The sequence below is a fragment of the Perca fluviatilis genome, chromosome 1 (genome assembly GCF_010015445.1).
Source record: "Perca fluviatilis chromosome 1, GENO_Pfluv_1.0, whole genome shotgun sequence".
NCBI classification, from domain to species: domain Eukaryota; kingdom Metazoa; phylum Chordata; class Actinopteri; order Perciformes; family Percidae; genus Perca; species Perca fluviatilis.
This window is the reverse complement of record NC_053112.1, coordinates 37,010,397-37,027,446: the sequence shown is the minus strand read 5'-3', so window position 1 is coordinate 37,027,446 and position 17,050 is coordinate 37,010,397. Positions and strand designations below refer to the sequence as shown.

The 17,050-nt window shown below is 41.8% G+C and overlaps 1 protein-coding gene across 1 annotated transcript; it reads left to right on the top strand.

Annotated features, from left to right (window-relative positions):
* Positions 1-1,145: 1,145 nt before the first annotated feature.
* On the top strand, positions 1,146-15,799 carry LOC120569369 (polycomb complex protein BMI-1-like). The gene is made up of 9 exons (XM_039817245.1): positions 1,146-1,273; positions 1,986-2,113; positions 3,000-3,096; positions 3,182-3,237; positions 3,373-3,502; positions 3,899-3,938; positions 4,075-4,173; positions 10,764-10,844; positions 15,065-15,799. Exons 2-9 carry the CDS (start codon positions 1,996-1,998, stop codon positions 15,443-15,445), a joined length of 1,002 nt encoding a protein of 333 aa, XP_039673179.1. The 5' UTR covers positions 1,146-1,273; positions 1,986-1,995; the 3' UTR covers positions 15,446-15,799.
* The last annotated feature ends 1,251 nt before the right edge of the window (positions 15,800-17,050 follow it).

The window sequence follows — 17,050 nt, the reverse complement described above, 5'->3', positions numbered from 1 at the left end:
TTTTATGTGGCACAGTGAATCCTTAGGATGAACTGTGTCTGTGGATGGCTAGCTTAGTGAATACATTACCTACTGTATAGACAATTTAGCCTACCATTATTGTCCCCCCCACCCCCCCACCCCCAAAATAGGCTGATTTATATTTGCTAATAATATGTTGGATGTTACATTTTGAATTTGAACAAACTTTTTTTTTTTTTTAATTAACAATAATTTGGCGGCCCCCCTGCAGTAACTCTGAGGACCCCATCCTTTTTTTCTCTTTACCCCTTTATACTATAGTCCTGTTTATTTGTAGCTGTCCTATCTGTCTGTACATTTGTGCTGCTTATATTGGCAGTGAAGTTACCTGGACAAGTACATTTCCAATCTCAGATTCAAATGGTTAAACACATAATACAAATAAAAATCAGTTCAACTTGTATTTCATTGGATTGTATAGTAAGAATACTTCAGCATTCCAGTCATGCTTAGTCTATACTAAACATAAACTCTCATGTATTTCATCAGACGCAAATGTTTTTCTGTCCATGTAAATCCTGTTATCATTCTTAAATTTGATTTACTATTCTTTGATTTATAGTTGTACTGTATCCATACAGGAGAGAATTAGGGCCACATGGGGAAAAATGTGGTTGAGTTTTGAGTTTAAAGTCAGAATATAGTTTAATTCTGAGAATATGATCAGAATTATAAGTTTCCGTATATCATTTATAATATTAATATATGGTAGCCTATAATATTATTATTTTTGTTCAATTAAAAAAATAAGTGAAATGGAAACAGACTTTTCTGTTTTTCAATTAAATTCCACACGTCCCTTAGGGAACAACCCACAGCTCGGGCCCGGGACATGAGGCCTGCAGGGCCTCTCTCTCTCTTTCTCTCTCTCTCTCTCTCTCTCTCTCTCTGTCTCTCTCTCTGTATAATGCAGACAAAATCATTTACAGTCTGAGAGAGACAAACAGAGGGCGTGGCTGATCCCTCTCCTGTGCAACTTATTGAAATAAATTAATAATAAGGTAAAATAAAAATGAAAAACCAAAGCAATAGCGGGCCCGTGCAGGGTAAATAACAGTGTAAAGTGAGCACGGCCTGCAGAGGATGCCCCGTGAATGAGGCGACAAAATATTATCACGTGATCCAAAATGGGCAGTCCTCTGACGGGGCTGAAAAAAGCCATTTTCTGGCGCTGCTGCAAATTCTGTCCAAGTCCAAATAATTGAGCTGGGTCCTGGTTGTGGAGGAGAGGGGAACTTTGATGTCTAATCAGGTAGGAACGAAGCGTCGGCGATCGCTCTTTATCGGGCCCGGGGCGCCGCTCTTCGCTGCGGCGCACACAAAGTGCACGGTGTCACATTTTGAGTCTCTCTTGTTCGCCTCCTCCTGATACCAGCCCTGTCAGTGAATTTAAGATGGCTGCTTTGTGTACCAGTGTGGCTTTCTGTGGGTCTCCGCACCCCCCAGTCAGTGTTGCTGTTTTCTCTGGATGGGTGTGCTTGCGGTGCCCGCTGCCCGCTGCCCGGCTCGCACGGCGGAGCTCCGGGGGAAATGGAACCGCTCTTTGTTGCTCCGCTGGCCGAGTAGCAGCGCTGATGCACAAGATGAGGCCACACAGGGGCGATTCAATGGTCGGCTGCTGCTGCTGCTGCTGCTGTGTACCAGCAGCACACACAGCCTGCATTTAGAGCTGCACGGCTCCTGCTCTCCACACGTTATATTTCTCGCTACAACATGTCACTCCTGTTGTTTTTTTTTTTGGCTTGGCCATCAGCTCTCTTTGTTGTGCTTTTACTAAGCTGTCCCAAGGACGAGCTGCAGACACCGTCTGGGGGAGCACTGTGGCAGCCTCTCATTGACCATTTGGAAAGACCTTTTTTTTTTTTATAATAGTCTTAACAAGCACGTCTACATAGGCTCCTGTGCCCTATACTACTGTGTAATAACAAGAAGCTCTCTCGTTTTGTGATGTGTTTCCTCTGCAGATCTGTCCAGATGGATAAAATGCAGCCCAACCGGATTCAAATCACAGATCTGAATCCACACCTTACGTGCCCACTGTGCGCTGGTTACTTAATTGATGCTACGACCATAGTAGAGTGCCTGCACTCCTGTAAGTTCCTCATATGAAATCATAACCCTACATGCATGCAGTGATTTTATTAACCCCGACATGAAGTTAGCAGACCTTAAAATTGTATGCATATTATGTAGAGCTCCTGCTCATGTTGTGGTTGTACAGAGGTGAGCATGATGTTAAGTCATATACTGTGACCCCCCACACACACACACACCTCAATGATCATTTTTGAAATCAGGTCTGTAGCAAAGTCTACTTAAGGGAACATATGTGTGCACAACCCTAATGGAGACCCTAATGTGAAACATGTCCGTGTTTGTTGACACTGCTGTGTATTAGATGTAGATTTAACTCTATCGTAGAATCAAAAATATTGTATTATTTTACTTAGAGAAGTCCCAATCAGCTTTTTGGGCTCCTAATCTGATAAAAAAAAAAAAAAAAAAATTGACTATCTGCAAATACCGAGTCCTGATCTCATACTTGTATTTGCCTAGATAATAGAGCTGCACACTGTTTCTTTGCTTACAAAAATAACTACGGAAACAAAGTAACTAACAGATGTCTTTAGCTTAATACATATAACTTGCGGCGAGCATTTAACAAAATATATATATATATATATATATATATATATATATATATATATATATATATATATATATATATATAATTGACCTCTTCCTAGAATGGTGCAGAATTTACCGACGTTAATGATCGGAGTAAGGTGATCGGGGCGACTGCCGATCCCAGATCGGTTAAAAAAATGCCTATATTGGCTTCGCTACTTCCCGATCCGATCGGGACATCCCTCATTTTATTACGTTGAATTTGCAAGTGTCATAATAACTCGAGTCCACTGCTGTTGATATAGAGCAGTGTTTTAGCATGTGTCTGTGTCCTGTCTGTCTCTGTACAGTTTGTAAAACTTGCATCGTTGCCTTCCTGGAGACAAATAAGTTCTGCCCTCGATGTGACGTTCAGGTTCACAAGACATGTCCACAGCTCAGCATCAGGTGAGTGATGATGGTTCACGTTAGGTTGACCTCTTTTGAATGCAATGAGTATCATGCTTATCGCAGCGTTTTATTTCTTTTCCAGAGCAGACAAAACTCTACAAGATATAGTTTATAAGCTTGTTCCGGGGTTATTCAAAGGTAAGACCACGTGCCTTAAGGCTCTAGAGCAACAAACAGTTTTTAGACAGGCTCTAAGTCTCAACCTTTTGTCATACATTCCCATTTTATGAGGATGATTTCTTTGCCAATGGACACACATATTTCTGAACCCAGATGAGATGAAACGGAGGCGGGACTTCTACGCAGAGAACCGTGTGCTGGAACCAGGGGAAGTGGTGGAGACGTTTAACATAGCAGAGGATGAAATCATCAGTCTGTCTATACAGTTCTACGAGAGGAACAAGTGAGTCAATCATTTCTCATTTTTACAAAAAAAAACAAAAGCTGTGGGAATTTTTAGAAAGATGTGAAAATGTGCCGATCATGCACAAAGCAAACAAGAGAGTAGAATTACTTAAAGGTCCCACGCGATGCTCATTTTCAGCTTCATACTTGAATTTTTGTGGTTCTGCTAGAACATGTTTACATGCTTTACTGTTCAAAAAACGCATACTTTTTCTCTGTGTATATTATAAGAAGTAGTGAAATGAATAAGGGGGGGACCAGACCCTTGTGAACACTTAAAAAGGTTCCATTCACACCTGAGTATGTCTCTGTGAATATGTTTTCCTGTACATGTGGTTAAGAATAATTAATTCATGTTTAACACCTTGTCTTTGTATTGTATATTTTCCTGCAGAAATAATGAGAGGCAGCATTCAGAGATGGAAGGAGACAAGGTAAAGCCTGTTTTTAGATAAAAAGCTAAGTCGGCTGAAGCAGTAGTTGAAGCCTACACACTTCAAGTTTTAATGTGGTTTTCTGGTCTTCACCCTGGATTCATGTGCCCCCCCCCGCTCTTCTCTTTCGTCTCAGTCCAATGGTAAACGCTTCCTGCAGTGCCCAGCAGCCATGTCCGTCATGCACTTAGCAAAGTTCCTCCGAAGCAAGATGGATATTCCCAACAACTATCGGGTAATTAGACACTTTGTACCCATGCACAGAAACTCTTGCTGTGTTGATTGCATGACAAACTTCCCCGCTTTAGACACAATAACATAAATGCCTCGTGCAAAAGGGCTTTTAACTACGAAAGTAACGTAGTCACACAATCGTAAACACTGCTATAAAGGTGGATCGTATTAGGGGGCACACATTTGTATTTGTACTTTGATATGTGAGCCGTCAGTGCAACATGATAACTAACAGAGCATGTGCCCAAAGCGAGGGGGATTGCTGCAACAACTGCAAAATCATTAAAGCTGCACTAATGTCGGCCCATTCATTCACTGTTTTGGTTCACTTTTACTGCTCTCATCAGTCTTGTTTTCAGCTGTAGCAGGCAGCTGGTTTTAGTTAAAGAGTGCACTACCTTCCCTGTTTGTTTATGGTCTTCTTTTTCTTATTCATAGATTATTACATTATGCGCATATATTGTATGTGGTGGGCGTGTTCACCGGGGTTTGGGCGGAATTGATAACAGTACATTGGTTTGCTTCACCTGTTGAGGTGAGCCTGGCAGCCAACACTTTCTGTTGACCACACTCACGCACTTATTCACACCACAAAGTCCCTTTTACATGTGGTAACTGCAGTAGGCCTACTAGTTGTATTCTACGTGTGGAGGAATAAATGATTGAACTGGATCTTCAGTGCATCACAGTGTTTTTTTTTTTTATCTCGGTGTTTAGTCCCTCGTGGCAGCACTTTTTTGTAAAATTATTTTTGGGCATATTTAGGCCTTTATTGACAGGGCAGCTGAATAAATTGACAGGGGAGAGAGAGGGGGGGAATGACACGCAGCAAAGGGCCGCAGGTCGGAGTCCAACCCCAGCCCTCTGCGTCGAGGAGTAAATCTCTATATGTGGGCGCCCGCTCTACCAACTGAGCTATCCTGGCGCCCGCACTTTTTTTAAGCGTGATTTATGCTTCTGCGTAAAATCTGACGTGCACCTCTCCGGCATATATAACACGCCGCGGCGACGCACTACGGGACTTGGTAGCGTTGCATTTCCCCCCGGCTCATTCCCTGGTTCTCCTTCTCCATCAACAACATGAGATCAAGGAGAGGGTTAACTTCTCCTGCTTCAGATCTCCCACCGTGGTCAGAAAGAACAGGGGAGACACTTAGGTTCTCTCACTAGGACTCTAGAGTCACTACTCGCTCCGAAGCTAATCGCCATAACTCTCTCACTTCTCCCTCGCTCTATCACCCACTCCCCACACACACACACACACACACACACACACGTGCCGGCTGATATAAACATCAGGCCACTTATGTAGGCTACGGCAGAGAAAGCTCTGCGTGGAGCCTCCTCAGGTCCATAAATCACACAGCTGCAACACCTGCATCGACGGAAGACAACGTTAGCTCCTAGCAGCTGGTGGCTCTGTTCCATTACAGGTCCCAGTGACACAGCATTCACAATAACAGGGCCCTGGAACTGGCTTAGCCAAATGGAATATAGTCATCATAATCATTTTATTAATTATCATCACCTGTGCTTTTTTTTGCTGCTACAAGTAGGCCTGTAACAATTATTGCATAATTTCATTTTCCTTTTTAACGTAATCGTGGTTTCTTTGTTTAAGCGCAATTAGTTGCTAACATTAGCTAAGGTAGCTAGGAAGAGTTATGAATGTTGATGGTAATTGTTGATTTTGTTTAGCTTTGCCAAATTGTAATTATATAAGTAATTATTGGTCGCCATGGTCAGACTGTTGAGCTAAAGCTATGCTAGTTGTTGGCACTTGACCCTTTTCACTTTCATAGCAACTAAAATGACATGGGAGGATACAGTTGGATAAGTTTTATGCTAATAAAGGGCCCAGGATTACTTCATAGGCTGTGTACCTGTGTTACTACATTATCTGGGTCACATGTCAGTGATAGAACCAAAAGATGTATCCTGGGATTCATTCAAAACTTTAATTTATTTAAAAAGGTAATTAATAAATATTTTTAAATTTGACAGAAGGAGACAATTAGAATGCCAATCGCAATTATTTCTGAGACAATAAATTGTACATTAACATTTGGAATTGTAACAGCTCTAACTACAAGTCCCAATAGAAAAGGTCTATAACAGATCCACCTTCTGCTAGTTTGTTAGCATTCAACAACTGTAGCTCACATGAGTTTTTTGAGATGTTGTTCAATGCTAAAACTAAATAATTGTTAAAATGATCAGGGTTGTCAAATTTGACTTTCTAGTACAGTAACGGATCCCCATTCAGAACAGGGCTGCACAATATATCTTTTTTTTTTTTATTTATTATCAACTGGCGCGATAAACGCATTCACATAATTCACATAATAATACAAGATCAGTAGCAAAACTGCTAGCCTTGTAGTCGCACCAGATAAATAAAGACCGGAGCTATTTTTTTTTAATTATGTTGCATACTTGTGTAAACTGCATAGCTCTCTTTTAGCCAAGTTCACTGGTTGTTTTCGTGTTAATAATTTAATGTCATCACATGGGACACGAAATGAGCACTTCCTGCTAAAATACAAACTCCCTCTTTGTCAATTAGCCTTTGTCAACAGAAACAACTGATATTTGGACTAGGGTGTTTTAAAGGATGAGGCTGGTGATATTCTGTGTTTTTGTTATTGTCAACAAATGAAATGAAAAGACCAAAATACTCTCCAACCTTTCCATCCGACCCTCTCTGTGGCTCTCAGCCCAGGCCTTTTTGTTCTTTTTCTTTTTTTTTGTGATTAACTATTTTTATTTTTTAACAACATATAAAACATACAACTCGCAACATGAACACATCCCCCGCCCTAGAATAGATACAGTAAATACAATATTCCAGACCATTCGACAAAATAGTAACAAATAGACAATAACCCATAAACCAAATAAACATATGTATAAATGACAACACCATAAGCCCATCATACTCGTCTCTTCTTAGGAGCCCTCCTGAAAGCTCAGCTACTTTCTCCATTTTCTAGTGTAGACATCCAACCTGGCAAACCGTTTCTATCACATCTTTTCAAACGCCACCACCCTAGCCCTCTCACAAGTCCACTCCTGGATTGAAGGCACCCCTTCATTCTTCCATCCTCTTAAAAGAATGGCTGTCTGGCTATCATTAAACTAGTCTGGACCCAGCTTCTCATGTGTTCATCCATCCTGCTTAGGATTGACCCATCTCCCAGAACAAATCATCTTGGGCTGACTGGAACCTGGGTCCCTGCAATCTGACATAGGTTATCATGTATCCCGGTCCAAAATTCCTGGACCTTGTCACAGGATGGCCATCTTCAAGAATCACATCTAAAAATTGTGATTATTAAAAAAAATTTTTTTTTTCAAAAACTCAGTAATTCACCAACACAAACAGATGGGCACTGTAGTGTGTAGCAAACATTACTCAAACTGGAGTAAATGGCGCGTTTGTTGGGGACTATTTTCTGCAGTGGATTAATCCACATTTGGTGCTCTAGTGAGTATTTCCAGAGCAGCAGGACCGTGTATGAGGGACTGAGTCAAAGTAAACTACAGTACAGTAATGAAGGAACACGTCACCTAGTGTAACAGTGTGGCTCACTGATGTGTTTCTGTCAGCTTTAGTACAACAATGGATTTGAAATTGTTCCAACATATGATTTCTTATAAACTGTTTGAATGGGTCACCAACATTGTAATGCTGCGTTCATTTCAAGTGGGGTGGAAGTAAGCAATGGGAAAGATCCGCATGTTTACGACCTGTAAGTGTGTCAAGGCAGTTTGTCTTGATGTGAACAGTATTTACAGGTGGGAAACTGGTTATTACGGTAGTTCCTACATGACATGAATGCAGCTTAACCCTTATGTTGTCCTTCGGGTCCCAGTGACCCAAAGGACAAAACAAGGGTTATGTACTTTTGTTTACTTTGTTGAGAATTGCTCTCTAAACCCTGTCTCTTGTAAAGTAAGTAGGTAAAGTTTATTTCTAGAGCACATTTAAACACAGTTTAAGCTGACCAAAATGCTGTACAAACAAACACTAAGGTGCTGTATTAACCCTTGTGTTGTCCTTTGGGTCACCAAGACCCGAAGGACCACACAAGGGTTAAGGTACCAGGTACCAACCTTGACAATTGTAGAAATCATTCAAAGATGGTATTTATTTGTGCGCGTGTCCATCTGGCTCTCTACAGAATTGGCTCCAGTGCAGCTTTTACAACCCTTTCTGCTGTGATCTTTTCCTCTCCTTCCCTCTTCTAACGCTCCTTGATCAAAACCTTTCAGGAGGTGATGTTATTGCATGCTGAAAAAAATAAGCCTCATCTTTGTTCAAATGATGGGGTACTACTCAAAGTACAGCAGTGCCAGTTATCTTGAGGTAGAAACTAGGGCTGAACGATGAATCGTTTTCAAATCAAAATCGCGATTTGAAAGAATGCAATTAGCTCATCGTGAAGACCGCGATTAATCGCATGTGCAATATTTAGTTGAATGTTTGGTGTAACAATTGGTTTAGCATTTTTTATTCCTCTTTTTTTATCATTTATATTTATGTTTTTTCATATGATAAATGCTGGAATAATGTTACATAATCACAGATTGTTAACAGAAATGTCCTATTTTTCAGTGGCTTTTATTTATTTTTTATAACTTTATTTAACATTATGGTAGAAGGTGCAATATATAGATGCTGCTGTTGAACTCTGGCATATCAGAAATTTCAGTTTACAGGTATTGGAATTTTTTTTTTGACTGTTCAATTTTCCATGCTTATTAAAAGAAAACACTTATTGCTGGAAACTCCTATCACATCCTTGCATAAGAATATAGAGCAGTTTTGATGGTGTCTGATGTTATAATGCTCCATGACATGTTTTACACAGTGAATATTAAACTTAAGCTAAACCACAAAACAAATAACACAAATAGAATCATAATTGCAATATCTGGCAGAAAAATCACAATTCGATCCCCCCCTCCCCCCAAATCGTTCAGCCCTAGTAGAAACGCAAAACTTAGCCTTTCAACTTTTATGCAGACGTAATTGAAGCCAGTGAACAAAGGCTTGTGATGTCAACAGTAGCAGTGGGTCAATATTCAAGTAAAGCCGTGATAACAGCATGTTAAGCTTTGTTTTTATACTCGCGCGAGACACCGTGGCGCGGGCCTCCGTAGTTGGCGAGCGAGCTACAAGCATGCACAGAGATGTTAATGCACAGCGCACTGTTGAATGCAGAATAGTCTGTGACTTAAGCAAGAAATAGTAGAGAGTGGAAAGTAAAGGAAAGCAGGCTGCCTGGCAACGGTAGTTAACACATCCAGGGTGAACACCGACGTACCGACAAACATTGCATTTGTGTACTCTAAAGCATGAATTATACTGGCCGCAGCCCAGCTGGCGCGCGCAAATGTGACATCACGGAATCGCTGTAACTATTTATACCTGCGCTGGCGGTCGTGACACTAGTTGCAGTCTTCTCCTGAACAGAGGAAAGGCTACCGGCTTTGCTATTTCTACGGACTAGAAGAAGAAGAAGAAGAAAAAGGTAAACGACGGCAGAACTGGCAGCAGCATTGACGTCAATGCTTTGATTTGATTGGATGAGCTGCTTGGTGGGATCGAGCCTTTCATTCACCATGAAAGAGCTTCCTCTTAACCCAGGAAGTTTACCAGAGAGACCTGCAGTCACTCTGAGAGTCCTGGCATCACGTTGCCCTCGAGCTCGTTCATGCTTCCTGTTTCCACTTCCATGCTTCCTGTTTCCACAGGAAGAGAGTGGTGTGCGACCTCGGCTCGCGCGCTATAAATCTGGGCGCGTCTGCAAGATCTACGTCATTTTGACGTCACGATGGTTGGGAATTATTAATGGGACTGTCTCTTATCTTCCTCGCGATGTTACCAACACTCTTCCCATGAGGCCGTTTTTTTTTTTTTAGCTTTGACAAAGCGATCTCTCATGTTTTTACACTCCCTCCAGCTAAATGGCTCTTAATTTCCCAGTGCGTCGGCTCTCTCTGAACACATATTTAAGGCTGTTTGCCTTACAGATGTTTGTAGAGGCGAACCTGCTCGGCGAGTCTTCCCAGCCGACCATTGTTGAATTGAAAGCGCAGCTCGCAGCGAGATACAAAAATTCCGAAGGTGCACGACCACGCGCCGCGACAACTTGCAGAGCCACTGTAAAAAAAAAAAAAAAGGCCATGCCCCTGTGCATGCAGTCACATTATGTATCCACTGTGCGTGAGAAGCACGGAGGAGCAGACATCAGCTGGATTTGAGTTTAGACTGTGGCGGTTTTGATGGACAGTTTCTTTCTAGTGTGTGAATTGGATGCTGGGAACACAACGGCGACCATAAACCTTCCTTTTATGATGATTTAAGTTGAGGCTTTGTATTATGTAGAGTTTTTTTTTTGCTTCAGCCCAAGAATACTAAAATTCCACACTGGTTGGCTACCTGCTGAGTTGAATCATGCATTAGTACCCATCAGGACAGTAGAGTAGATCTAACCTCCAAAGAAAGAAATGTAAATCTTTTAAAGGGAGATGTGGCAGGCTGTTTTCACGCTGTGTTAAGTGGCTTTTGACTGTGTGTTACAGGTGGAGGTGTTGTATGGAGACGAGCCCTTGAAGGACTACTACACACTAATGGATATTGCCTACTTCTATGAGTGGAGACGAGTGAGTGGCAGCTTTCATACTTTTTTTACTGTGGACCACGGAATAGTGATTATCATTCTTGTGTTTCCTGTAGTTAGCGTGATTTAATTTCCCCCCTCTTTTCAGTGTTTCCAGGACTTTCCCATACTAAAACCCACTTGACATTACTGCTGACAATTTTCAGCCAAAACAAATCAGTCATGTGATCTGTTCTTGTCAACATAAGGATGAATGGAAGTCTCACAGTCATTGGTTTTAAAGGGAGATGCTCTAAAACAGTGGTTCCCAAATATTTCACATCAACGAAAAAAATGAGACCACAGACCCCTATATGATAAGATTTTGTCCCAGGGTCCCTTATCTAATAGTGGTTTTGGTTTTAGATGTTTTATTACAGAAAGTGTATGAAACCCATAACCAAAATAGTTATACTTTCTGTCATTGTGTTACTTATGGATAGAATTATAGTGAAAATAAATGATTCCCCTTTTTGCTGGGGACCCCCTGGGACCACTTCAAAGACCCCTAGGGGTCCATGGACCCCGCTTTGTTAACCACTGCTCTAAAATACAAGTTGTCTCAATGGGTCAAAACGTGGGGAAACCCAATTTCATCCTTTCATCCAATTTCAAAACGTGTTAAAATCCCACATTAATTTCTGCTCTTTTCGTTTGTTTTTGTTGTTGGCATGATCTTCCAACAAAAATCATTAGAGTCTGATTGAGTGCTCTGGAGTTGTCCATATTGATGTCGTTGACCATCTGCTATAAACTCCATTTTGATGTGGACGTGCCTGAGATAGATTGGAATATCCTGGGTGGACAGAGTGAGCTGTTAACCCTCTGTGTGAGATGATTCAACTGAGACTGATGTCATGACATGGGACATGATAATGAGCACTTCTGCTAAAATCAAACTCCCTCTTTGTCAGTTAGCCTTTGTCAACAGAAACCACTGATATTTGGACTAGGGTGTATTAAACAGAGGTGGAAAAAGTACTAAAATATTGTACTCAAGTAAAAGTAACAATACTTTGATGAAATATTACTCAAGTACAAGTAAAAAGTAGTTCATTTAAAATGTACTTTAAGTAAAAGTTACTTAGTTACATAAAAATAAAAAACTGTAAAAAGGGGTGGGGGGGATCTCTCCCATGTAGTGAAAATAGGACAAGGGGTCATAAAGCCCAAACTATTTTGTTTTTAATTAAAGAAAAATCTATACAAATGTATAAACATCTATACAAATGTATACACATATAATAACAACATAACACATGTCACACATGACATTTAAGACCCGTAGAAAGTTATAACGTGCCATTTTAGTTCCGACCATCCCATAAAACGTTTTTAAACAATAAACTGAAAGTAAAAGTACCAAACATTGTTAGTTCTGAGGGCCATCCTTCTTTTCTTCACAAACATAAACAGTTATAATGCAAATCAAGGCCAAATCACGTGTTTTGACTCCATAATTGGGTTAGACCCATAGACTGTTAATTATGATTATTAATATTAACAGTCTATGGTTAGACCCTAATGTTCACAGCCCAGACTAGCAGCTAGCATCTACACATCTAAGTAGCCTGTATGAGCTAATTAGATGTATGTGAATTAATTTAGCAGGTCTCTTACATACCTTGTCCTGGCAGGAGTGGGAAATTCATTTTCCCAAGGGGCCACATGAGAATCAGGGACTGTTGTGGAGGGCTGGACCAATAGGCTAAACTCAATTCTGCTCAATATGAATTTTATGTCAGGCGGCCCGTTCTCAAACGTGTCTTTTTTTCTGTGGGTATATTAGCGCAGCAGAGTCCACCAAACACTCTTTAATAAACTCCCTTTCAGAAAATGGCTTACTGTTTTTGTGGGCTATCACAAAGCTGGTCCTGACTGCTGCATCCCAGGATGCCTTGTGGCTTTTGCAGCGTAACTAGCAAAACTTCAGATGTCGGTGCCCGCTCTGCATCAGTCAAGTCATTTTTGAGCGATAACAGCTGATTTACGTCCATGCTAACGTCTCCCGCTCAGCCGACACATCCCTGGGTCCGACCCATAGACAGTATATAAGAACCGACCGGGTCCGACCATAGACTGTTAGTCTATGGGTCTAACCAAGGGGGTAAGCTTTGCTTCAGAACTCGAACCTCCTATGGCGCCATTTTGACGCTACAAAGAGATCACCTCCCGTTAGCATTCCACTGACTAGCATACATTTTGGCGCCACTTTGACAGCGAATAACTTTACATCTAAAGAGTTTAAAGACTCTATTTGTCCATTGTTTAGTTCTAAAGAAACACGACAATATATAAAAGGCTCCATTACCTTGTACCTCACGTTATGGCTCCGTAGCAGACGGTTTTGTAAAAATAGGCTAACGATTGTGTCATAACCAAGTGACTTACTGTCGCACAGTAGAGGAATTACCGTATAGCACAGGAGAAGCTCGCAGGCAGTTTGGACTTACGTTAGATGTTTAGGTTTAATTACTAATGTTAACTAGCATGTTAGTTAGCAATAATTAGCCTGTGCCTATGTTATCTCCTTACATATACCTACGCTTTCCGTCTCTGTAAGATTGGGAATGATTGAGATTTCTCTTGGCACAGCTACCAGAAGACTTCCAACTTTCAGACAGGTTGCTCACGTCACATTTACGTTGTCTCTCTCAGTCGGAGGCTGCGCAGTAAAGCTAGCGATCACCGGAAAAGTGCTTCTAATAGCCTTCACTGGTCTCAGTCCAGAGCAATGGGCTCTGTTGGTCCATTATATATATGTCAATGGGTCTAACCCATGGTCCAACCAATACATCCATGGGTCCAACACATTGCAGTTCTTCTTCTACTTCTTTTTAATTGCGACTTGCAACCAGAGAAGAAGAAGCTGCATACGTTAACACAAAAAAAGAATGCTGGCTGGCTGTGCATTACAGTCTATGGTCTGGTGTAGTCATTCCGGGCGGGAGTTTTTTTTCTTCCTTTCGTTTTTTACTCAGTAACGGATGGGATTTGAAATGTAGCGAAATACAAGCCTTCACTCAAAACATAATCAAGTACATTTTAAAATACCAATTTTTAAAAACTACTTGAAAAATACAAAATACACAACAAAACTACTCAATACAGTAATGTGAGTAAATGTATTTCGTTACTTTCCACCTCTGGTATTAAAGGATGAGGCTGGTGATATTCTGTGTTTTTGACCAAAATACTCTCCAACCTTTCCATCCGACCCTCTCTGTGGCTCTCAGCCCAGGCCCAATCATTCTTACAAGGATGTGACTTTTTTTAAACATTGTTTTACAGAAAGTGTTTGGTTTATAAAAAAAAAAAGCTCAGTAATTTACAAAAACAGATGGGCACTGTAGTGTGTAGCAAACATTACTCAAACTGGAGTAAATGGCGCGTTTGTTGGGGACTATTTTCTGCAGTGGATTAATCCACATTTGGTGCTCTAGTGAGTATTTCCAGAGCAGCAGGACCGTGTATGAGGGACTGAGTCAAAGTAAACTACAGTACAGTAATGAAGGAACACGTCACCTAGTGTAACAGTGTGGCTCACTGATGTGTTTCTGTCAGCTTTAGTACAACAATGGAGCTCTCTGTCCCAGAGGAATAAGATATATCAGGCTTTGACTTCACAGACAACACGTTAATAGGATCTATTCCTTCATGGTTCTGGTCTTTTCATGGGATTTATAACAATAGTCTTTATCATTCAACCTTTGAGACACGGACCCTACGCCGTAGACTGATGTGCGCCTCACGAAAAATGTAACTACACCTCGCTTGGCTGTGGCCTGGTAGCGTTGCATTTCCCCCGACTCATGTCCTGGTTCTCCTTCTCCATCAACAACATGAGATCAAGGAGAGGGTTAACTTCTCCTGCTCCAGATCTCCCACCGTGGTCAGAAAGAACAGGGGAGACACTTAGGTTCTCTCACTAGGACTCTAGAGTCACTACTCACTCTGAAGCTAATCGCCATAACTCTCTCACTCGCTCTACCACACACTCCCCACACACACACACACACACACACGCACACACACACACACACACACATGCTAGATCGACGCACACACACCAGTGCACAAGTATAAACATCACTTACGTAGGCTACGGCGAAAGCTCTGCGTGGAGCCTCCGCAGGTCCATAAATCACACATTACAGACAGGTGTGTGTCTGTGATGAATAATAAAACTGTCCACAGTCCTAACGATGTGTGTTCTCTGTGCAGACTGGACCCATCCCCCTGCAGTATCTGGTCAAACCCACCCGGAAGCGCAGGAGGCCGTCCCAGTCTGTAGCCCAGGGCCACTCCGACGGCGTCAACACCAGCCCAACATCGGAGAGCGACTCCCAAAGCGACAAAGTCCACAGTCCCGCCGCAGCCCAGCCACCGCGAGCCTCCTCGCAGTCCGGCGCCGCGTCCCACAACCTCTCTCCCACCATCCAAAGCTCCAACGGTACCACTGTGCCCAACAACACTCAGCGACACACGCTCGCCTCCAAACAGGGCGCCAACGCTCGGAAGGTGACTGTCAACGGCACGAGCTCTGGGGCTGGCAAAGAGGAGGCGAGGGGAGGCGACAAAAGCGGTTTGCCTCCGACGACCTAACGTGTGTACGGGGCAGCAGGGAGGACAGTGTTTGAATTGCTCCCTTCTTTTCTTTCTACAAAAACAAAAAAAAAACTGAGGAGCTCGAGCCTTCTTCCTTCTGGACAAACAGGAGGCAGATTACTGTTATCATCTGTCAGCAGGAAAGACTGAAAAGTGCAGCCAAAAAGACACTTGTGTGTGTGTGTGTGTGTGTGTGTGTGTATGTGTGTGTGTGTGTGTGTGTGTGTGTTTGTGTGTGTGCGTGTGTTTATGTTTGTTAGACTAGAACAGTGCACACATAAAAACTGTACAGTATGTATCAAATGTGAGCATGTGTGCATACATATGTATAAACTTATCTTTTATACAAGATATTGTAATCGTTTTGTATTGTATATGCAGTGGGTCTGTTTCATTTCCATACTGTAGTTCCATCAACATTGATTTGGCTCCGCAACACTCGAGAGACAAAATGCTGAAAAGCGTTGCAGTGTTCATCGCTGCAGAAGTTGGATGTAAAGAAGAAGAAGAAGAAGCAGAAAAAGAAGCTCATCCTTGCCTTTGAACGGTCCTGTTAATAACTGCTGTATAAGTGTCCAGTATAAGCAACCGCTCATCAGGTTAACACAGGTACATTACATTCAACTGTTGATGCACTTTGTCAAGGTCCGATCTCGTAATCCAAACCAACAAGTATTTTCCAACAGGAGAAGCGTTTCTATTTACTCAATTCCAAGCACTACCACGCTCGCAAGCAGACGTTTGTCAGCAGACCATGTTCTTTCTCTCATGGCAGTCGGAAGAACTCAAAAGGGATTTGAATATTTGGCCATGTATGTTGTAGTTTCATAAATTTCAACATTCCTTTTGTTTCTTTTCAACAAACAATGATACTTTTTTTTTTTTAATTTTTTTTTTTTATCAGCCATATGTGCATGTTTTAGGTCAATAAAATGTTTACTTACTAGGTTTTTCTGACCTGACTGTCCTGTTTATGATTCACTGAAAGTAATAAGTTGTAAAGCATGCTGTTGTGCATGTAGCAAGAATGGAGAGTTAAAAAAAAAAGCTTTGGTCAACGTTTAATTTTATTTTTTCTTTGCGGTTTTCTTACAGGGACCTACCTTGTGTGTGCAATGGTGTGACCTTAAAGGAGTTAGTTGGGATCTTTTGGAGTGGGCTTGTATGAGCTCCTTCTCCATGGTCAGTGTGTTGGCTACAGTAGATGGCGGTCAGCGCGCCCCTAGTTAGGAGAAGCAGGCAGGAGAACAGGCACAAAAGCTAAGCTACGCACTGCTGTGGACGGGGGGGGGGGGGCAGCAGCATTTTAGTTTGCTCCCTTCAAAGCCACCAGACTCCTTTCACAAAAACAGCCATTTTACCTCACAGAACACGGGAGCTGAGTCCTCCACTGCCTCGAGTTTGTGTTATTGTGTGACTTTGGTTTTCTAAAAGGGTTAGGAACTAACAAACTAACCAATCGAGGCGGCGCAATACTTTGCGATGGTTAGCTTGTTACCTGTGGCGATATATGCTAAATGTAACGTCTCTTTCACATTAGCGTGTGACTGACCTATCTGGGGGCGTTTGGAGATGCCTGATGAAGTCTGACGTTATTGATCC

What these genes read in the sequence shown, in the direction of transcription:
- LOC120569369 (XM_039817245.1), top strand. Translation starts at nt 1,996, where the DNA reads ATGGATAAAATGCAGCCCAACCGGATTCAAATCACAGATCTGAATCCA. An exon ending in AGTAGAGTGCCTGCACTCCT is followed by an intron (nt 2,114 to 2,999) that starts GTAAGTTCCTCA and finishes GTCTCTGTACAG; the next exon opens with TTTGTAAAACTTGCATCGTT. An exon ending in TGTTCCGGGGTTATTCAAAG is followed by an intron (nt 3,238 to 3,372) that starts GTAAGACCACGT and finishes TTCTGAACCCAG; the next exon opens with ATGAGATGAAACGGAGGCGG.